At 31.9% G+C, this 23,476-nt stretch overlaps 2 protein-coding genes and 2 long non-coding RNA genes across 4 annotated transcripts; 1 reads left to right on the top strand and 3 right to left on the bottom strand.

Moving 5' to 3' along the window:
* Positions 1 to 349: 349 nt before the first annotated feature.
* LOC127717613 (uncharacterized) lies at positions 350 to 12,600 on the bottom strand. Its single transcript, XR_007989267.1, has 2 exons — positions 12,349 to 12,600; positions 350 to 1,830 (listed from the first exon to the last, which is right to left on the bottom strand). It is a non-coding gene; the product is annotated as an uncharacterized LOC127717613 (long non-coding RNA).
* LOC127717607 (uncharacterized) lies at positions 4,727 to 12,310 on the bottom strand. Its single transcript, XM_052223326.1, has 3 exons — positions 11,579 to 12,310; positions 9,806 to 10,840; positions 4,727 to 5,051 (listed from the first exon to the last, which is right to left on the bottom strand). The coding sequence occupies exons 2-3, from the start codon at positions 10,707 to 10,709 to the stop codon at positions 4,777 to 4,779; spliced, it is 1,179 nt and encodes a 392-aa protein (XP_052079286.1). The 5' UTR covers positions 10,710 to 10,840; positions 11,579 to 12,310; the 3' UTR covers positions 4,727 to 4,776.
* A 1,028-nt stretch (positions 12,601 to 13,628) lies between the features above and the next one.
* On the top strand, positions 13,629 to 23,200 carry LOC127717609 (diaminopimelate epimerase-like). The gene is made up of 2 exons (XM_052223328.1): positions 13,629 to 13,854; positions 22,190 to 23,200. Exon 2 carries the CDS (start codon positions 22,197 to 22,199, stop codon positions 23,040 to 23,042), a length of 846 nt encoding a protein of 281 aa, XP_052079288.1. The 5' UTR covers positions 13,629 to 13,854; positions 22,190 to 22,196; the 3' UTR covers positions 23,043 to 23,200.
* Positions 16,085 to 18,036, bottom strand: LOC127717610 (uncharacterized). The gene is made up of 3 exons (XR_007989263.1): positions 17,747 to 18,036; positions 16,868 to 16,979; positions 16,085 to 16,458 (listed from the first exon to the last, which is right to left on the bottom strand). It is a non-coding gene; the product is annotated as an uncharacterized LOC127717610 (long non-coding RNA).
* Positions 23,201 to 23,476: the final 276 nt, after the last annotated feature.

Here is a 23,476-nt window from a genome sequence, read left to right as displayed (position 1 = left end):
TATTTGTCCCCCTTTTTGACAATTCCAGTGAGTTAAAACGTTTTGATAGTTGAAATATCTATGACTTTCGTAAATCTTGTCTTGATCAATTTCCTGATATTTTAACCCAAAGGTAGAACATGTTTTGCAGTACTTAATATGTAAAATCATCAATGTAACAAAAAATGTAATTTGATATCATACCCTAAGGCATAATATTAGTTTTGGTGTAAGCATTCTTCGCAATTAAGTGTCAGAATTGGGTTTCTGGGTAGTATGCTTGGAATTGGTCTTGTACCAACGGGGTCTACACCTTGACGACTTATGATGTCTGGAGCCAAGGCCTGAAACAATATTCAATAAAACTTGAAATAGTTTTATGTCTTTATTACCAAAGAGCGCATGTAAAAGTCTAATTATAATAGCAATTATAATATAAAATGACAAACAATATTCATAAGTATAAATCAATATAATAATGCAAGTATAATGCTAATAGATAATGCAATAGACCTATCATAACTAAATATTTCATAAATATTCTGAAACATGAACATAATGCATATCGCAATACTTAATGTATGAGCAACATCTCATGTCTTTTGCATAAATATTCTAAACATTCAAATATAAACATGGTAGAGCATTTTAAGGTATTTGGATAAACTTTATTCTAAATACTGAGAATTAAATAAAGGAATAATATAAACATCTTTCTTATGAAACTCCAATTCAAACAATGAGGTTACTTATCTAACCATTTCTCTGTTAAGGGGGGATAACTCTTGTTTAATCTGTTAAGGGGGATAACTCTTTACACAATAAAAAGGGGGGAACAATTGCAGAATAGAAACTTTCTATCATGAAATCATGTTACGCAATGAAAATTATATAATACTTTGTTGTGGGGAACTAGCTATGGAATATATGCCTTACATGTATACTTGCTAAAAATAAGTTTACTAAATAACGTGTTATTTATAGAAAAATAACAAACCATGTGTTTGCTGACAATAACATGTCAAATAAATTGCACATCAAGAAATCATACCTAAAAAGGCTTTTGAATAATAAGACCTTACCATTGGAAACATTATAACTTCAATGCAATAGTAACTTTAAGGTGAATTATTATTTCTTGTCAGTGCGACAAAACAGGCGGATGTTATAAATAACTATAAAAACAGATAAAATAAGTATACCAATTTTCCGATCAGAAACAAAGACTTTTCTTATAAAAAACATAATTTACAACTATTTACAATTATAGCATAAAGAAAATATCTTTATAATTAACTCCTTTATAAGATAATAAAAGATGAAAACTCTTATTAAATAAAATAACTATGAAAATGCTAAACATGAAGATTTTACAAAAAGGAAAATTAAATTCTATTTCTCTTCAAAAAGAATAAAGCATGAGCAAATTAATAACTTTATCAGAAGTTACTTTTAGGTAATGAAAACCTTTAAACTGAATGCTTTAAATCATATTTAACAAAATTAAATTAACTTTGCTTACCTGAAACAATATTCAATAAAACTTGAAATGGTTTTATGTCTTTATTACCAAAGAGCGCATGTAAAAGTGACGCTTTTTGGAATTAACTTTTTAGATTCGAATTTGGGGACTGTTTCAGGTTGTCCAATCAAAATTATCATTTAATCAAAAACCATGACAACTTTAGTCTAATTGACAGAAAATAGGTGGGGTCATAGGTGACGTGTATGACTAAAAAATATCTTAATTACTTATGTAATCTTGCTATCAATGTTTACTCTATACCATATTTGAGCCGGACATTAACAATAGAAATAATCCGAAATACATCTTATTACATGTCGGCTTCACTTTAAAAATCATATCTGTCAACACATTCTGACCATTGTCCGATAACTTCTTACGTAATCTATATACAACAAATAAGGCTTACTAAAAGGAAATATGTTTGTGTGAAAACCAAACTAAAGCTATTAAAATGTCTGTCCAAAATTGCAATAAAATATTGAACTAAAAATAATTTGCTTTAAACTTAGAACTTTTCTAATTTTTACTGAAATTAAGAATTTCACAAAAATAATAAAATCTGATCAAAATGATACCATGACAACTCCCTTACTTCAGCTGATTTCGACCCGAAATCTTGACAATAGTTCCTGTAAAATACTAAGTAAAGTAGGGGTTAGTCATATACATATACATGATAATAAGTATTGTTCCATATATACAAAAGTAAACATACAAAATTTATATACATACATATATATACGATAATTGATCATAAACACAGGTCCTGAGTTACAAGGTCTTTTAAAACAATAAATGCATCAAACTTTGTCTGAAAAATGTTATCTAAAAAAATAATACTTTATCACTTAAAACAATTGGGAAAATATTCAAGAGGTTGAGAGTTCAGCACTACTTATGGAATATAACTAATTATTATGAAATGAAGTATAAAATGATTAGTCAAAAATTACTGCAAAAATACAGTTTATTTTTAAATGTTAAAATTTTCTAATAGAATCTAATAGTTAATTGAATAATTAATGAAATAACAAAAACAATTTGCTTTTAAAGTAAAAATGATTATTCTAAATGTGGATATAAGGAAACAGAAGTCTGTTTTGAAGCTTGTTGCACCTTTTGAATAGTGCGTGGTGGTTCAAAACTGAAGCAAATCCCTGATGTGTAATCAAAACATAAGAATCAAAAGTCTGAGCTAATATTTTGTGAATTCTATGCCTTTTAAATACATTAATATCAATTGTAGTAGGGGTGTTCACAGTCTTGTTGGTAAGCTTGTTTGTAATAACAAATGATGAAATAATAACATATAATTTACTCTGAGGAAAGGATGAAATTGATATATCATCTACAGATGGTATACTGAAGTCGTAATATGATGGACACAAAGATAAGCTAAGCAATGGTACTGTAACACAGTCAGCACCTGATGTAATCTCTATGTAAATGGTAGTGCATTTGGATTTTCTTGATCGATACAAAAAACAAATCAGTACAGATAAAAATATGAGTACAATTACACTCAAAATCACTGAGGCATGTAGCCAAGAAAACTGAGTAGCAAAAAATGTTTCGAGTTCTGATGCACTCGTAGTAGGTGGTGTGAGTTTCTTATATATAAATGATGGTATATCTTGAGATTTTACTTTTGAGACTTGTTGTAATACAAACATAGCTGTGGCTAACTTTCTAAACTTTAAAAACAAGTAAATACAAATTATAATGGCAAATGATCCTAAACTTAGTGATGTGATAACAAGAATTGCATTTAAATCAGGCCATTCTGATTGAATAGATATAATACCGTCTAACAAAGGTTCGCTAAGCGTTTTAAATATTTTAGAATCATTTCTGACTGCAGCAGTCATTTTCTTTAAATTTAAATGCATTTGTTGATCTGCAGCTAAAGTATTACTGATACTATGACTATATAAACTAAAATTTGGTACTGATAACTGAACTTGTGTAGAAAATAGTTTATCTCCTGATGTGGAGGATAATTGCTTATCACTAAAATATTCTTGCAATAATGCTAAATTTACAGGGTATTGTACTGACACTTCTTGTGTGTTGTTGTAACATTGGACTAATCTTGGTGATAAATATAATGATTTTGTGGATAGTGAACACTTGCATGGTAAATTGACAACACAAAATTTGCATCCTGGTAGGAGATTTTGCTTGTTGTGACAATTAATAGCAAGCGTATCACTTTGATACACCAATACTGATGTGGAACTCAATTCAATGATGTCATGTGTTAAATGATTTTCCAAAAATCTGAAATTACACAGGCTTTTGACCTGCTTCTTGTCATTGTTGAATAGTGCAATGGTGCATTGTTGAACATGCGATGGGATTAGTGCAATATTGAAACTACATGTGATAACACTTTCATGCTGGCAATTAGTTAATTGATTAGAAGATAAGGGGAGGTAATAATCATGCTGGTGGGTAAGAGCAAAGAAGTCTGGTAAATCAAGCAGTTTAGTTGCATGCTTTAGAGTGTTATTTACTGGAACAGGTAGAGAAATTACTTTAAAAAGCTGAAGAGGTTGTGCATGTGATGAAACTGGAAATCTAAGTGTTAGGTATAAGATGGAGTGGTTACGCATAAACATAAAGTTACGGTTAGTATAGTAGAAAGAAGGATGTAACTGTGTTAGATAAAATCCTGGGTAAGATTTTGTTAATATACCTTGAACCTTATGGAGTGCATGTGTTAGGGTTTGTTTTGGCAATAATAGTGGTGAGACTCTGCCCATGACAAGGCTTTGCACTGCGGCTTGGAACTGGTCCAAATTGCTTCGTAATATATTGCCAGTATTAGTGAGGTTAATGAGTATTTTGGAAATATTAAACATGGATTGCTGTAAGGTAACCAATGACAAGTTCATTGAATTAGCCAATGTGGCTATCTCTTTTGAATTGGTTTGAATTCCAGACATCAGATTGGTTGTCCTATTGTCCATTACTGACATATAGGATGATAAGTGGTCATCATGTTGGTGTAAAACGTCAGACAATAATTCTGTTCTCTTATTGAGTGCATTTATATGTCTAGCAAGTAAATTAACATCACTCATTGTTGCTGTACCAAAAAGACCTTTAGCAAGTGAGCCAATAAATGGTAAAAATGAACGAATACTTCGTTTTGATGACAAAATAGTACTATGAGGAATTAAAGTATGAATGGCTTTAATTGTATCTAATAATTGTATCTAATAAGTGCATTTCTGTAGTTTTATGTAAATGACTTATAAAATGAATCATTGCGTTAAATGTATTACAATCATGAACATGTCTTTGTTTTGACACAAAGGTAACTCTTCTGATAAACGAATGTTCTGGGGAATTTGAACCTTAAATGTATGAAGCCATGATTCTTTGGCTAAAAACAGGTTTGCCTCTTCTTTGTAGATGACCCCATAGTTTATTCTTTGGATTATGTCTTTTTCTACAGTATAATCAGCACCCACTTGAACAAAACACAGGACCACCATTAGAAAGTACATCAGCCCATGCCAACTAGCTATGAATTTACCTACAAATATATTAAACAAGGGAAAAAATTTAGATGTGATGAAATTCGGGTGAAAGTATGAAGGCCTTACATACAATCTAGCACTATAGATCAACAGAGAATCTGTTTAGGTTTAAATCAATACATCAAATTTTTTCCTTACAAAAAAAAAAACCCCAATTAAAATCAAAAGTCTGCCGGCATGGCTAGCTAGTTAGCAGTGAATTGAATAATACTATCAATGGGACTATCCTTCGATGTCAAGTAACTTGGAACTGAAAATACATTTTTACTGAGTACTGAACTGAGTACGAACTTAAGATAATGAGTGCTAATGAGTTCACTTATTTATGAGTACTAACTTGTACGATTACAGACTTGTGCAATATAAAGTGGTATGAACTAAGAAACTCAAATCATTAATCTTAATTTGAATGATAAAAAAAACAAAAAAAAAACTATGTCTTAATTAACGCATGAATACTACATGTACTATGAGCAAAACTACTTTTTTACTCTTTTGAAGAAAGATTTCTTTCTTTTACCTTTCTGGGTAAATCTAAGATTTATTTCCTCTAACATGGGAGGGTCAAAACTACTATCTGGTTCCCATGTGCGTGTCTTATCCAGCCATTCTACTCTCATGTACCTTTTACCATTGCAAAATTTTCCTCTTTTAATTTGATGAAAATTAAATGATTGTTGCTCAATAAGAGGTTGATTTGTTTGATTTTCTGTATCATTTTCTAGGTTAACATCATTTTCAGTTTGTATGTTATCATTTGGCGGTTCTTCAAGAGGTTCTGCATTACCTGCAGTGTTTTCTGGTTCCTCTTGCACTTGTGGTTGTGGTTGAGGAGCTACATTTGCATTTTGATCTGGTGCATTGTTTTGTTGTGGTTGTACTTCAAACCGTTTGCGATGAATATTTGGATCATAGTAGCGCCTAAGATTTGTGGCATTTATCAATGATTTTAGTTCTTTATTATTTGATATTTCTTTCAATCTGTATGTGAAGTTTGGACCTTTTTCCATAATGCGATAAGGACCAGCATGTTTGTCATGTAATTTGCGAGACTGACCTTTAGGGACTTTATTTGTAGTTATCAAAACTTGGTCTCCAACAGAAAAATCAGGAATATTTGATTTAAGGTCATGTCTTTCTTTATCTTTATCTTTTTGTTGCGCATCTCTTTGTTTTGCAATTTCATGCGCAATTTTTAAATTTGCCAAAAAGCCTTCTATATAATCTTTGACATCTTGACTTAAATTGTCTTTTGGTTCTAATGCTACATCAAAAGGAAGTCGCATTTCTTCTCCAAACATCATATAGAAGGGTGAATATCCTGTTGTATTGCAGGATGGTGATTTTCTGTAAGCCATCATTATGAAAGGGAGAAGGGTAGGCCAATTTGACTGGTCTTTATCGCAATATGCTCTTAAACATGCTGCTAATGTGCTATTTTGACGTTCAACAGTACCATTTGTATTTGCATGATATGAACTTGAATGGTGTTGTTTAACCTGGAAAACTTCACAAATTGCTTTGATAACCTTTGCCATGAAGGATTGACCTCTATCACTAAATAAAATTTTAGGACTGCCAAAACGGGCAAAAACTTCTGAGCATAATATAGTTGCTACCTCTTTTGCTGTTTGTGTTTTCATAGGGAAAGCTTCTGTCCAACGAGTGAAAGCATCAACTACTACTAAAACATGTTCAAAACCTTGTGGTGTTTTTGACAAAGGACCTAGTATATCAACATGCCAACGATGAAATCTACCAACATGCGGCATTGGAGACAAAGGTGGTTTGTTGGGGTTGTAATTTCTTTTAGCACGTTGACACCTATCGCAAGTTTTTATGTATTGGTTTACATTTGCATGCATTTTTGGCCAATAATATTTTTCCATCATAGAGGAATAGACCTTATCAGCACCTAAGTGACCTCCGCCTAATAAGGAGTCATGATATGAGTGAAGAGCCTCTTCTCTTAGACAAGTAGGCAATGCTATCTGTTTAATTTGCCTAAGTTCCTTTGGTAACTTCCTACATCTTCTCTGATATAAATGATACAAAATACCATTAGAAATAGAGTAATAAGGACTTTCAGATACAATTGCACGACTGAGTTTCTCATCCTCAGGAAGTTCTCTATCTTGCAGATATTTAATGATATCAGAAAAATCAGGACATTGTTTTTGCTTTTCAAACAGAGAGATAGGATTAGCTAAGTTTTCAGGAAGTAGATCAGCTTGTAGGGCAGATATTACAGGACAGTTTTCAGAAGGTTCATCGTCATAGTAAAAGGAAGTGTAAGTTTGCCAACCATTTCGTAAACATTCAGATTCAGAATCTGGCTCGGAATCTTGTCTAGCATTCGTTACAGATTGTATAGCCGGTGCCTCATCATATGGCCTACGGCTTAAACAGTCTGCAACAACATTGCTTTTGCCTGGTCTATGAATGATATCATAGTCTAAGTCTTGTAATTTTAGTGCCCAACGTTCTAGTCTCCTTGATAATTTGGCAGTTTTTAACCAAGTGAGTGCGCTGTGATCAGTAACTATTGTGAAGTGAGAGTTAGCCAAATAAGGACGGTAGGATTCAACGCCTCTAATTATGGCTAAACACTCTTTTTCAGAAGTATAGTACTTTTTTTCAGCATCACTCAGTGATTTACCACCATAAGCGACAACATACTCTCTATTTTGATCATCTTTTTGTCCCAGAACATAGCCTATTGCTAGATCAGATGCATCACATGTCAAAATAAAAGGCCTATTTGGATCTGGGTAAGATAGAATTGGTGAAGAGAGTAAAGCGTTTTTCATGGTTTCAAATGCTTGCTGACATTTAGGAGTCCAGTTAAATGGTGCATTTTTGCGCAGCAATGCTGTCAAAGGCGAGACAATATCTGAATGACCTTTAATAAAGCGACGATAGTAGTTAGCCATACCTAAAAAACTTCTGACCTGTTTAACTGTTTTTGGGACAGGGAATTCACTAACTGCACTCGTTTTTTCTGGGTCAACCTGAACTCCATTTTTGGAAATAATGTGGCCTAAAAATTTGACTTGCTTAACTGCGAAATTACATTTTGTTGGCTGTAAACGTAAATTTGCCTCTTTTAACCTATCAAAAACTTGAGTAAGGTGTTCAAGATGTTCTTCAAAAGTGTTGCTAAATATTAAGATGTCATCTATGTAGACTAACAAAAATTTCCAATTTAAACCTCTAAATATTTGCGTCATGAGACATTGAAAAGTGGTGGCTGCATTCATTAAGCCATAACTAAGACGATTCCACTCATAGACACCAGATTGTGTGACAAATGCACTTTTATGTTTTGTCTCTTCATCAAGTGGAATTTGCCAAAACGAACTTTTAAGATCTAAATTTGTAAAGTAAAGAGGTTTTGCTTCACCTAATGTGTCAAAAACACTTTCAATATGGGGTAAAGGAAAATTCATAGGTACTGTGACCTTGTTGACCTTGCGATAATCTATCGCTAGGCGCCATGTACCTGTATTTTTCTTAGGAATCATTACTACTGGTGACAACCAATCAGAGTTAGACTCCTCTATAATATTATGTTTCAATAAATCTTGAATTTGATTTTCCATTTCCTTTTTAACTTGAGGTGACTGTCTATAAAAATGTTGTTTTACAGGTCGTGCACCAGGGACAGTTACAATTTTGTGTTTGTATACATTTGTTTCACCTAATTCTGTTAAATTTGTGGCAAAGCTTTTTCTGTTTACTTTCAAAAATGATTTTAACTTTGTTTTCTCCATTTCTGTTAAGTCAGATTGTGATAAATCAAATTTTAGGTCAGATCCAGAGACTTTACTTGGTGTGTTTACTGATGAAACAGATGGAGAGCTTTTATCAAAGTTCTGTATGAGCTCAGTATTGACTTGTTCTACTTTAGCAATTTTCTTGTGTGCTCTTAACCTTACATTTTTGTCAGTTGGGTTAAGTAAACTTATATATGCTTGTCCATTTTTAACAGTAACTAATGACTTTGCTGCTAGTATGTTTAGATGCTCTATATTTGGAAGTGGCTCTAAAAGTACAGTTGAACCTGGTTGTTGATGTGAAACAGAGACACTAATTAAAGTTTGAGAAAATTTTGGTATTGTTACTGCTTTAAGAGTTCTTACTAAACCTTCACTTATACTAAGTTTACTTATTGTAGTAACTGTGTGATTTTCTACAATTTCTAAAGTATTGTTGTCAAAATTTAATTTTGCTTTGTTGTTTTTCAAAAAATCAACACCTAGAATTAGAGAGTGGTGTAATTGTGGTAAAATATGTACTACAGTTTTGAAATTTCTATTTCCTATTGTAATTAGAATGTCTAATTTACCCAAAACTTTAACATGTTCACCATTAACAGCTATTACACTTCTAATAATAGATGGTTGTAAAAATCTTGTGGAGTAAGGAGTTTTGTCTAGAAACTGCTTACTCATTACAGACAGATTTGCACCTGTATCGACCAATGCAAAAGTTTTTGACCCACCTACTGAAACATGAGTGGTGCTCTTATCAGCATCCAGTGTGGCTATTAAATTGATTACACCAGATTGCTTATCTTTGTGCCTATCTTTAGACTGTTGCCTAGAGACAGGCTCACGTCCCTAGTCAGACTGTGAACCTTGAGCTCGCTTCAGTTTTAAACAAGCTTTTTTAAAATGCCCTAATTTCTTACAAAAATGACAAATTTTGTTTGATGCAGGACAATTAGACCTTATAGTACAGGACCTACCTCCACAAAATTTGCATTCTTTAGAACTTTGACCATGTTGACTGTTTGGTTGATGTCTGTCATTGAATCTCACTCTGTGTTGTTCTGGTCTGTTAACTGCAGACAGTGTGGTCTCCATTCTGGACAGCAGGGCAGTTAGAAGATTTGCTTGATTGGCTTCGCAGGATTGGACTGCAGATTGAACGGCGTGGTTGATGGTGGCAGTGAGGTCTGTTGGTGACTGAGGTTGTGCTGTGACGGAAACAGTAACCTCAGCTACAGCAGCAATTTCTCTGAGTTGCTCCATGGTCTGCGATCTATGTGGCATAATGATATGGGCCAAGTTCTTTCTGAAACCTTTTTCTGTTATACTGACCAGGAAATCCTCAGAAACACTATTTTCGCTGTTGAATGACATAGCTCTATGTATGTAATCATCAACAGATTCTGTATCTCCTTGTTTTAAGTCTGTGAGTTTAACACCTCTCTTGATGAGTGGCTTAAATCTTTTCAGGAATGCTTCTTTAATCGATGTTAACGATACTTTATACTTATTGTCCAAGACATTAAACCATTCCCTGGCTATGCCTGTCAGGTGGAACGGGAGAATCAAGATGGCTGACACCTCAGGCATGCCCTGTAATGTTACAAATGCCATAAACATGGCCCAGAATTCTGTGGCATTGCCCCTACCACTAAACGACTCGAAATTCACATGGTATCTGTGACCATGGTTACTAGCAAAACCTGGTGGTGGTGGTATTATGTGTGGCCCAGTGTTCACAGTGTTAGATGAGGTACCTGCTGTGGCTGTTGGTAATGGGGCTGTGTTGACTATCTCTTCCAGTTGTTCATTGTCTGTGGCATTAGTGGTAGCATTATTTGGTGCAGGCATATTGATGTTCTTTGATCTCAACCAGTACATACGTTAAATCTTTGGGATCTTTTAGTCCTCCAACCAGTTGTCAGAATTGGGTTTCTGGGTAGTATGCTTGGAATTGGTCTTGTACCAACGGGGTCTACACCTTGACGACTTATGATGTCTGGAGCCAAGGCCTGAAACAATATTCAATAAAACTTGAAATAGTTTTATGTCTTTATTACCAAAGAGCGCATGTAAAAGTCTAATTATAATAGCAATTATAATATAAAATGACAAACAATATTCATAAGTATAAATCAATATAATAATGCAAGTATAATGCCAATAGATAATGCAATAGACCTATCATAACTAAATATTTCATAAATATTCTGAAACATGAACATAATGCATATCGCAATACTTAATGTATGAGCAACATCTCATGTCTTTTGCATAAATATTCTAAACATTCAAATATAAACATGGTAGAGCATTTCAAGGTATTTGGATAAACTTTATTCTAAATACTGAGAATTAAATAAAGGAATAATATAAACATCTTTCTTATGAAACTCCAATTCAAACAATGAGGTTATTTATCTAACCATTTCTCTGTTAAGGGGGGATAACTCTTGTTTAATCTGTTAAGGGGGATAACTCTTTACACAATAAAAAGGGGGGAACAATTGCAGAATAGAAACTTTCTATCATGAAATCATGTTACGCAATGAAAATTATATAATACTTTGTTGTGGGGAACTAGCTATGGAATATATGCCTTACATGTATACTTGCTAAAAATAAGTTTACTAAATAACGTGTTATTTATAGAAAAATAACAAACCATGTGTTTGCTGACAATAACATGTCAAATAAATTGCACATCAAGAAATCATACCTAAAAAGGCTTTTGAATAATAAGACCTTACCATTGGAAACATTATAACTTCAATGCAATAGTAACTTTAAGGTGAATTATTATTTCTTGTCAGTGCGACAAAACAGGCGGATGTTATAAATAACTATAAAAACAGATAAAATAAGTATACCAATTTTTCGATCAGAAACAAAGACTTTTCTTATAAAAAACATAATTTACAACTATTTACAATTATAGCATAAAGAAAATATCTTTATAATTAACTCCTTTATAAGATAATAAAAGATGAAAACTCTTATTAAATAAAATAACTATGAAAATGCTAAACATGAAGATTTTACAAAAAGGAAAATTAAATTCTATTTCTCTTCAAAAAGAATAAAGCATGAGCAAATTAATAACTTTATCAGAAGTTACTTTTAGGTAATGAAAACCTTTAAACTGAATGCTTTAAATCATATTTAACAAAATTAAATTAACTTTGCTTACCTGAAACAATATTCAATAAAACTTGAAATAGTTTTATGTCTTTATTACCAAAGAGCGCATGTAAAAGTGACGCTTTTTGGAATTAACTTTTTAGATTCGAATTTGGGGACTGTTTCAGGTTGTCCAATCAAAATTATCATTTAATCAAAAACCATGACAACTTTAGTCTAATTGACAGAAAATAGGTGGGGTCATAGGTGACGTGTATGACTAAAAAATATCTTAATTACTTATGTAATCTTGCTATCAATGTTTACTCTATACCATATTTGAGCCGGACATTAACAATAGAAATAATTCGAAATACATCTTATTACATGTCGGCTTCACTTTAAAAATCATATCTGTCAACACATTCTGACCATTGTCCGATAACTTCTTACGTAATCTATATACAACAAATAAGGCTTACTAAAAGGAAATATGTTTGTGTGAAAACCAAACTAAAGCTATTAAAATGTCTGTCCAAAATTGCAATAAAATATTGAACTAAAAATAATTTGCTTTAAACTTAGAACTTTTCTAATTTTTACTGAAATTAAGAATTTCACAAAAATAATAAAATCTGATCAAAATGATACCATGACAACTGATTGGTAGAATGAACAGGATTCCACGATTAACCAATCCGTTTAGATCAGTATGGAAGGTCAAAATTCAAAATATCGTTTTCGAAACAATCTAACCGTTCTGAATTATGTGACTTTTTATGACTTTTGATTTTATAGAAGGTCAAATTCAAAATACCGTTTTCGAAACAATTTAACCGTTCTGAATTAGGTGACTTTTTATGACTTTTGATTTTAGGGAAGGTCAAATTCAAAATATCGCTTTCGAAACAATCTAACCGTTCTGAATTAGGTGAGTTTTTATGACTTTTGATTTTATGGAAGGTCAAATTCAAAATATCGCTTTCGAAACAATCTAACCGTTCTGAACTAGGTGAGTTTTTATGACTTTTGATTTTATGGAAGGTCAAATTCAAAATATTACTTTCGAATCATTCTAACGTTACCGTTCTGAATGAGGAGATTTTTTATGACTTTTGATTTTATTAAAGGTCAAAATCAAAATATCGCTATTTTTGACATTTTTACCTATTGTGTCTGTTTGTTTTGTTCACGCATCGTTGTCAATATATGGAATTTGATGCGACTGTCATACAAGTGAGAGGTTTAGCTAGCTATAAAACCAGGTTCAATTCACCATTTTCTACATAAGAAAATGTCTGCACCAAGTCAGGAATATGACAGTTGTTATCCATTCGTTTGATGTGTTTGAGCTTTTGATTTTGCCATTTGATTAGGGACTTTCATTTTTGAATTTTCCTCGGAGTTCAGTATTTTTGTGATTTTACTTTTTTCTGAAACCATCGTTCTAACTATTCTGAATTAGGTGACCTTTTACTACTTTTGATTTTTGAATACAAATAGATATATTAGAGGATATACTCAGAGATCTGAAACCTGTCTGTGACCAGATACATATAAAAATATTTGGCTAAATTTCTCAATAATTACACAATAATTAGATAATTTGAACAGTTTTATATGTACTTTAAATAGACTCAATCTAAATATATATCTAAAACCACTTTATTGAAACAGGAAGTGATTTGTCAATGTTGTCGATTTTTATATATTGTACAAATACATATGGTTACTAGTACATATTTATTTATAATTTGAATTCTATTTATAATAAGTGTGCTATTCTATAAGCGGAAAATGACTTTCAAACCCTGAACAAGTATTCAAGTAATCAACATTTCGTGTCTTCTACTGTAACAAGTTCTCAGAAGACATGCGCCGTATGATCTTTATTATGTACATTTTTGTAAGTATGAACCTAAACATATTAACGGGAATTTCTTTCAAATTTTCTGAAGGACTCGCCAAGTCGCAATATTTATTCAAACATCTTTGATTTTGTTAGACTGATTTGTATTGTCATTGCACTTTGTACTGTTATTCAACATTCTGTTTCTTGCGCTGATCAAGATGTCAAGGGAAGGTTTGGGTATCTCATCATTGCGACATGTTTATGGGTCATTATAAAAAAACATGCAAATTTCGATGAGGGAAAATTTGGAAAAATAATGTCATTGTTTTAAAAATTTGAGTATGTCCTCCTATTCTATAATATGGCAGCAACTATATTCAGAAATATGCAATGGGAAAAATGAAGAGTTCCTTCAATTTTAACAAATTTAGGTCATCCTCTGATAGAACCATGTCAATGGTGTTACCAATATAAAACATGCATTTAGTTACTAAAAAAATATCAAACAACTGTTCCAATTTGTTGTTAAGGTTAAAATTACTACTTATTGACATTATTTTTATAGGTATGCATTCTATTTAAACATAAATTTCAGAGTAAATTGTTGTAAAAAGGTTGGCTGTCCTAATTATGGCCATTGTTAATATTAAAAAATACACTTAAACTGAATATGTGTAAAAGGTGTAAGACTGAATGATTAGATAATGCCTAATCTTTCGTATACGGCCTAAAAACACTTTCATTTGTTAATAAAAAAATAAAATTATTGCATTTTTATATAGTAACACCACTGACCCTTCTGTAACTACAATGACACAAAAGTATCACCATTGACAACACATTTCAAATTTTACTTTTATTAAGTACTGAACACAAAACATAGAAAACTGAGCAAAAGAAAAATAAAATAAAACAATTCTTAGGCTAATAAATCTCAAGTTATATAACATAACATCAATAACTAAAAATGTCAATAGTGTTACTAAATAGTGTCATTGGTGTTACCAGCATACACCAGTTTGTGAAAACTTTGTATATGTAATACATTATATTGTTAAATAAGTATTATAATTCATAAATGATATGATTTTTCGCTTGTTAAACATGAAAGAAACACAAAAAAATGCTGATTGTCATAATATATTCAGTGGCGTTACTAAACTGGTCAGTCGTGTTATTTTATTAAAGTGGTCTCATCATTGACAGTAACACCAATGATTTACAGGTATATTTTTAGATTTAGTTACAAAATAAGTGTTCCATTCCCCTATTTTATATGTTGTTCCTGGTGCATATTTCTACAACCAATATCTTTTCATAAATCAAAGTTCAGGAAATCTTTCGGAAAATGATTTTTATAAGGGTATACCATGGACACTATTTTCATTTACGATATAGCTTTTACTTACTTTTAAGATTTTTTCACTAAATTTTCAACATTGATTTATTTTTTCTTTTGCATAACATGCTTACAGTTAACATTTCTAGGGGAGAAACTATTGTAAATGCTGAAATCTTGAGAAAGATAACTCTTACCCAACCAATTTGTCTTTTGGTTACACCAGTGACTTAAAAAAATTAGACTCTTCTTTTTGTTGAAATTTTTTATTATAAAACAAACATACACCTCCCAAATCATTAAAAAATGTTTGTATGTATCAAAATGCAATAAATAGTGATAAATCCTAATAACAAATGATATGAATAATAGTCCTATTTCAGGTCTGAAAGGTATTTTACTAAAAAATAACAGTAAATTCTGGCTATATCCAAGGGTTTAAGAAAACATTAAGGATGTTTTTACACTGTAAAAACAGTGTTTAGATTCTAAACACAAATCTAAACACTTTTTCTGTGTACGTTTTGAAACACGTTTAGCATCTAAACATGTTTAGATTTTAACAAGTGTTTAGATGTCAGATGTTTAGAAATGTATGCTGTTTAGACCTTAGAACTGTTAGGCTACTAGTACTATGATTTTACAGGAACTACTGGTGGTACAGCACTACAGATTGGATACTAATAGTGCATTGTATAATATTGTAGAATATACAATTCAAGTGTACAAATCTGCTTAAATGTCCTTGCAATTATTTTTACCATCATTTGTCCTGTACCAAGTAAGGAATATAACAGGTTTTTTTTTTCAATTGTTCTGTTGGTTATGTAGTCAAGTGTTTGATTTTGTCAGGTTTTATGGACCTTTACCTTTTTAAATACAATATGGAGTTTGGTTCTTCTAATTTTTTTTTTTATTCCAGACTTGAGGATAACATACAATCTATTCAAATTATTTCAATATTTTATTTAAAAGTCTCACTTAAAGCAAACAAAAAATACATTTATAAATCTTGATATAAATGTACAGATTTATGAGAGACAATAACAACTTTACATTATTTTCCCTTGAAAAATTTTAACATTTTCATCACCAATTTCATAAGTGTTAATAGATTTAATAAAAAGAATTTGCCATAGATAGCTATATAGTCATTAACAGGAAAATGTAAAATCACATGAATTTTATCCTCAACAAAACAGAAATTGTCAGTCCATCTCCTATCATACAGGAATTGTTCATTACGGAACAATCTTCTTTTGAATGATAAAGGCTCTTGGTGAGCATTTCTTTATGGTTGTCAGGTGAACTTTTGTAAACTGAAACGAAAAAATGAAACCTTCAAGTACATGTACATTTGTAGTGCAACAGTCACTTATTCTTATATCAAAATACACTAAACAAGGTTCTCAAAAGATTCTTGCAAAAGAAAAATACAAATTGTAGTTAAAAAGAGAATACTTTAAACCATGTACACATCAATAGACAAATAAATAAAAGGGAACAATATAGCATGTAAGTTTTTTATATTTTTAAAACAAAATCCTCGATTTCTGAGAGCTACAGCCTTTTCTCTTATTGATAATATATTTTTTTTTAGAATTACCAATTTTTCTATTTTCAACAGGATAATACTAGAGTATAAATTAACCTTCATTTTTCAATCATATTACAATGTATTATAGTTCTATTGGCTACTTAATAATATACTTATATATTTTTACTTACATCTGCTTTTGAAATTAAGTCATCCTTTTCTTTCTTTGTTGTTTTATATCTGATCTTTTCTTCAATTTGATCTATATTCTAGGGATTTCATTCCCACTACTGTGTCACAGTCCTATAAATACATACAAACAAATTATTAAATTTATTTACAGGTTTAAATAAAATATATTTATAACTTGTCGGTTTATTTTTTACTTACGAGTTTGAACGATCCTTTGGTATTGTCAGTTTATTTTCAACTTATGATTTTGAATGTTCTTTTGGTATTCTTAGTTTCTCTTTGACAAATGTAGTGTAACTATAATTTCAGTGTTTATATGTGTAAAAGATGTTGCACTATGGGCCATTGGGATCTTATTTCTTGCAAAGTTAAAATACATGAAACTATGATTTTATGTTCAGGGACGAATACTGTTACCTATACAGTATGTAAATAAAAACTCAATGATGTTTCACTAACAAAATCAAAGATACATACATTAAAATGTGTGCATAGACATGATAGACTGACTGTTACTTCTGAAAATTCAGTGAACTACAACAGTACTAGTTTTGTCTAGTCCAAATAATTATGACGTCTTGAAAGGCTATTTTATTTTTCTGTTTTGAAGTCTTACAGCGACGTCACAATGCATTCTTAATAGCACGAAAACCCACGAGACGAGGATACAAGAGTCAAGTCAAGACCTCCCCCCCCCCTTTCCCCGAATTAAATGTTTGCTCCTATCGACAATATCAGAGTCAGAACAATGAGGGGAAGGGGGTCCGGACACCTTAAAGAGATACATATAGGTTAACAGTTTAATGCACATATTCCTAACTAAGCCTGTTTTGTGCCCCACCCCCCCCCCCCTTTTTACGAAATCTGGATTTGCTTACCTTCCGCTGCTGTAATAATTGTTAAGCTGGCTTTTGATTCCGTCAATATTCTAACAAGATCTTCTGTATCTGTTGCATCGTCCATAGATATATTTGATTGGTCGATGGGATCCATTGTTTTAAATTTTGTTTGTCTTTGGCGGGTGTGAAGGCGTCTGTATCAAATTACCAAGGAAGATAACTCTGTTCGTTAAATAAAATCAGATCATAGTCGGACAACGACTCCGGAAATTAGAGAAAATATTCACTCATATCTTCCTTATAAATACTATCAAGATTCAGTAAAAGCAAGGATTTGTATAGTGATACTATACAAATCCTTGGTAAAAGAAAGTAATTGCTTAACATAAAGAAATTTTAATTGATAGTAAATCTATAATCTTACAACACAAAAAAGGGCCGCGGAACTCAGTTGGGGAAGATGATATGAATTGTTCTCATAAGTAGCTCATACCAGGAACATATATATTGACTCATACTTGGGACTGATTTGTAAATATAGTTATCTGTTCCATAATTTTCATTTCAATAAAACCGAGATAGTGTCACAGAATACGTTGGAATATGTAGGAACATAGAGTAAAAAGGTGAAATCAGTAATGAAGTGGTATAATGTGTTTAGGTGTTTAAGAAAGTGTTTCAGAAGTGTTTAGATGCTATTTAATGTTTAGCTTACTGATAACATTCACAGATAATAAAACTGCAACACGTTTAAATTCTAAACATGTTTAGGTTTCAATGTGTTTACATGAATATCCGTTTAGATCCTAAACGCTTTCCTAAACACGTTTAGATCTAAACATGTTGTAGATGTGTTTCAATTCTAAACGCCGTTTTTACAGTGTATAAAATTTCATACTGTAAACTGTATATAGTGCATCACAAAACATTCATATCTAACATATACAAGTGTTATTTTGATATATGTTCATGTCTGTGACTTAAAAAGACCAAAATAACACAGTTTTGCATGTTTTTTTTTATAATGACCCTTATATGGAGGTCATGGTAAGGAACCTTGTCAGTGGTGTCAAGGCATCTCCTCCTTGCAACAGGTTTATATGGAGGTCCCATTTAGGAACCTTGTCAGTGGTTGTTGTTTTGTTTTAATGTTTAATGCATATTTAGCACTTTGACTTTAAAGTTTTAGAGTTTGAGAGTAAAGAGGGCTTTCTCGTGTATGCCCTTAAGTCTCTTTTTTCATAATATGCTGTTCCTCTCTATATAAAAGAAAGTGATGTTGTATGAATGTCATGGACAGAATTTCACAATGAAATAATGTCATTATAGACAGTATTCTATAGTGAAATATTGTCATGGACAGTATTTCATAGTGAAATATTGTCATGGACAGAATTTCATAGTGAAATATTGTCCAGAAGGAGGTGACAACATTTCTTGGAAAAGGACACTATTTCATAATGAAATATTTTATGTTACATATGCAGTGACTTTAACTCTGAGACCTACCGTTAGTCCTTCGGCAACCGCACAGCGCAAGCGCGATGGAAAAACCTTGATGAAAAAATGTAAATAAACGTGCACTGGAGTTATAGGTTAGATAATACTTGGTCATATTTTATGAATATGAAAAGTCCGAGGCTTATGAAAAATAGAAGGGAAAATACTGATTTTCCAATGGACGAGAATGGTCGAGTATGTTCTAAGGTAAATAGTAACAGCTGATTATTAAAGAACAATTTTATTACAACAAATCATTTAACAACTGTTAAGGAAAAGTTTAATTAACAAATGGGAACGCATGGAAAATAAAACAAAAATTACGGCTCTTTGAATTCACTTATTTGTCACGTGCTCCATACGCTCTGTGTTGATTGTTAATCAATGTCAAGATCCGGTAAACTTCGGCAACAAATTCGAAAGTTGATTTATAGCTTGCTTTCTGACTAAAGCCAGTAACACCGATAGTGCACGCTGACTTTGGTCAGACTGATTAGCCTGCGATCAACAATCACTGAATGAAATATTATTTGTCGTTATAGATTCGTAATAAACATATATAAAAAAAACGTGCACACAAGACTTAATTTAGAATATATGCATGCCATTGGTTTAATAATTTCGAAATCATTAAAATTACAAAAAACCCGTTTCATTTGACTTTAAATTTAAAAGAAAATGAAAACAAATCAAATATTCTTTTGCAGTATGTCAACATCTCCTTAAAATATAATCTATACAAAAAAATCAAGATACACATTTCATGCTGTATTAGCTACAATTTTGACAGTTTAATTTCAAAAACATATAAATATTTTTTTTTCAAACATTCACAACAACGGTATATTGACAAAAAAATCGCTATTAGCAGTCAGTTTGGTAAACTTTGTCAAAATAAGCCCCAAAACATTGCTGATACATTGCAAGACAATTATACTTCGTATTCATACAGTATATGATGTGATCTCAGTTGGAGATCTCTTGCGCACGTGCTTACCATGTGGAGTTATTGAAAAAAAGTTAAGACTGTCACAGGAGGCAACAAAAATAGACTAGAAAGCCACCAGCCGACAGATTTCGTATATTACTTGGCTCGAAACAAATCTTATACATGTTAATGTGTTTTGTTATCTATGAAATCAAATCAAACAGACCTAGGACAATCGTCCTTATACTATTGTACATACATAAAATACGCTCGAAATTACGAAATATTTAGTGTACCCTATAAAACATTTACAATTCTGATATACGTTATAAATCAAATTTGAGAGTAAGAGTAAATACGGTATCATAAATTTGAATATCTCCTAAAAATATAATCTCAATGTTATCATCTCAAGTACGTGTTATAGTGGTCTTTTTATTTGTCTTTGTATATTCTTAACCTTTACTGTTTAATCCATTTTTGGTATATACTTTTGACGTGGCTAGGAATTTATACATCCCGCCATTGTGTTATTGTGCTATGGTCATTTTTGTATTCTTGTCTTTCATTTTTGCTTATGTACTTTGTCTATAGAGTGTCTATATTCCATTTTGTTTTTCTTTGTTGAAATAGTTATTTGTTTTTATAGTGATTAAGATTATAACACAATGTTGACTGCTGTTCCCCAATTTTTGACATTTTTACCTATTATGTCTGTATGTTTTGCTCACACATTGTTGTCAATGTAATGGAATTCTATATGACTGTCATATACAAGTGAGAGGTTTAGCTAGATATAAAACCAGGTTTAATCCACCATTTTCTACATGAGGAAATGCCTGTACCAAGTCAGGAATATTACAGTTGTTTTCCATTCGTTTGATGTGTTTGAGCTTTTGATTTTGCCATTTGATAAGGGACTTTCCGTTTTGAATTTTCCTTGGAATTCAGTATTTTTTTTATTTTACTTTTTGCAGCTAATGCTGCTTTAAAATGCATCCCTCTGAGGTAGTGAGTTAGAACCTCGCCCGTGGTAGATATGTTGGACTCTATATGAACTAGGATTGCAAGTCTTTTTCTTTTCCCGAAGATCAGTAGTTCTCTCCGGGCACTCCATCTTCCTACAAAAAAAACCCTGACCGCCATGATATACATGTATCTTATACAGTGTTTAAAGTAGCGTTAAACATCAACGATCAAATAATTAATCATAAATGTATCAAAGATACCAGGTTATAATTTGTTACGCCAGACGCGCGTTTCGTCTATATAAGACTCATCAGTGATGCTCGCAAGTGGGAGTACTGTGATAATGGTTTGTAGAGACTAAATACTACTGATTTTACCAAGCAACGATTTCACTAAAAACTCGAAACGAGCACTGCCGATCAATGTTGTTGATTGTCTTGCAACTCATTCATTTTTGTTGCTTAAGAATTTAAAGTTACTTTTCAGGAATTCAGTCACTTTAGGTTTTATATTTTAGATAAATGAAATTTTAATCATTATGAATTATTAATGGAAAATCACATTTTCAATTGTTATATTTTGTGGAAATTGAGACCCATTTTCTAAACGTTATGTTATCTTATTTTCATTTACTTTATTGCAAGAAATAATTGTTCACATGTCAAAAAACCTTCCTAGAAAATCAAATGTTCGTTCCCTTGCACAAAGCATCATAAACATGTTGGTAATCATTTTTTTTCAGTTGCTTTATCACAAATTAATGCCATTATACAGAAGCATCATGAACTGTATTGTAAACCATGTGTCCATAGTTGGTACATGTATATCCATACCATGATCAAAATATGATAACTTCGTTGATAACATTCGACAATGTAGTGAACTTTCAAATCATCGTTGTACGAACGGACCAGTGTGTGAATAAATTACTAAAGTAGAACGTGGCTTTGATTACGTAAGCAAATAGTATTCTATAATATTTGAATAGATGTATGTACGAGATTTGATAAACTATGTAAATGATATATTTCACAACCCATCTTCAAACTTGTACACGTAATTTCAAGACATTTTTTACGTTATAGGAGAGAGATGACGTCAGCACACCAACACAAAATTTCGTTTTCTAAATATCACGGACACGGGAATGACTTCATATTATTGGACAATACACCAGAAGTATTATTGCTTTCTAGAGAGATACGACATTTGATGTGTGACCGGAAATACGGAATTGGTGCAGATGGCATAGTCATTCTTAAGAGATGTGTGGACCACTCCTTTGTTATTGATTATTACAATGCTGATGGGAACCCTGGTTCTCTTTGTGGTAATGGCAGTCGTTGCGGTTTAGCTTTTGCACGAAAATTGGGACTTTTCGGTACCGTCTGTGATTTCGTAGCATATGATGGTTTACACATTGGAAGATATATTCAGGATAATGGTACCTATGCTGTAAGCTTTGGCAATAAATACTTCCATGATATTGAAACAATAGATGACCAGAACTTTTTTGTTAATACTGGATCGCCTCATCACGTGCGATATGTTAATGATTTAAACAAATATGACGTCATAAATGAAGGAAAGGAACTTCGTTACGGGAAATATGGTGATACGAATGGTTCAAATGTTAATTTTGTTGAAAAGAAATCTGACGGAAATCTTTTCGTTAGGACATACGAGAGGGGTGTTGATGGTGAAACCGAGGCTTGTGGTACTGGGGCAGTTGCTGTTGCCTTGGTTACGAAGTTTCGTCATTTACAAGATGGAGGAAAGGACACATGCCTGGAACTAAAAACGTCATGTGATATTTATATGGGAAGAGGGAAATTAATTGTCGTTTTTGACATTACCGAAAATTCATTCACCAATATTGAATTAATCGGAAGTGCTTGTCACGTGTTTGATGGGATTTATTATCTCAATACAGAATAACAACGAGTACAATTTTAGTATCCCTTTTCTATAGACGACTTTCGAATTCGTGCACTTTCCCTTAAATTTCCTATGTCACAATGCTTATGTTTTTATGTCACAGTAAGAACCGAGTGTTCGATGACGTTGTTTTCGCCGATTGAACCTTTTTATGCTTATGTGTGCCTGTCTTATTCGAAGCCTTAATTGTTGTATTGTGATGCTTATCCCGAACTTTCGTTGGTTGAACAGCTGATTTGAAATTCTTGATGAATTTGAAGAAGTTTACTTCAGGGAGATCGTAACCCAATAACACAACTTAAAACAAAAAACGAGGGGTTGGACAGGATGTCCCTGATTCCCAATTCCCTCACCATAACTCCTACTTACCTCCGCCCTTACTCCCAAACGAAAATCGGTCAAAAGAATTTCCTAGAATATCACAATTTTTACTC

The sequence above is a fragment of the Mytilus californianus genome, unplaced genomic scaffold, assembly GCF_021869535.1.
Source record: "Mytilus californianus isolate M0D057914Y unplaced genomic scaffold, xbMytCali1.0.p SCAF_10, whole genome shotgun sequence".
NCBI classification, from domain to species: Eukaryota; Metazoa; Mollusca; class Bivalvia; order Mytilida; family Mytilidae; genus Mytilus; species Mytilus californianus.
The sequence above is the reverse complement of the archived record's forward strand: the minus strand, read 5'-3'. Positions and strand labels throughout refer to the sequence as shown.

Excerpts from the sequence above, each read along its gene's own strand:
- LOC127717607 (XM_052223326.1), bottom strand. The coding sequence starts at position 10,709 with ATGTACTGGTTGAGATCAAAGAACATCAATATGCCTGCACCAAATAAT. Across the intron at positions 5,052-9,805 it reads AGAATGCAAATTTTGTGGAG|GTAAATTCATAGCTAGTTGG; the intron begins GTAGGTCCTGTA and ends ATATATTTGTAG.
- LOC127717609 (XM_052223328.1), top strand. The coding sequence starts at position 22,197 with ATGACGTCAGCACACCAACACAAAATTTCGTTTTCTAAATATCACGGA.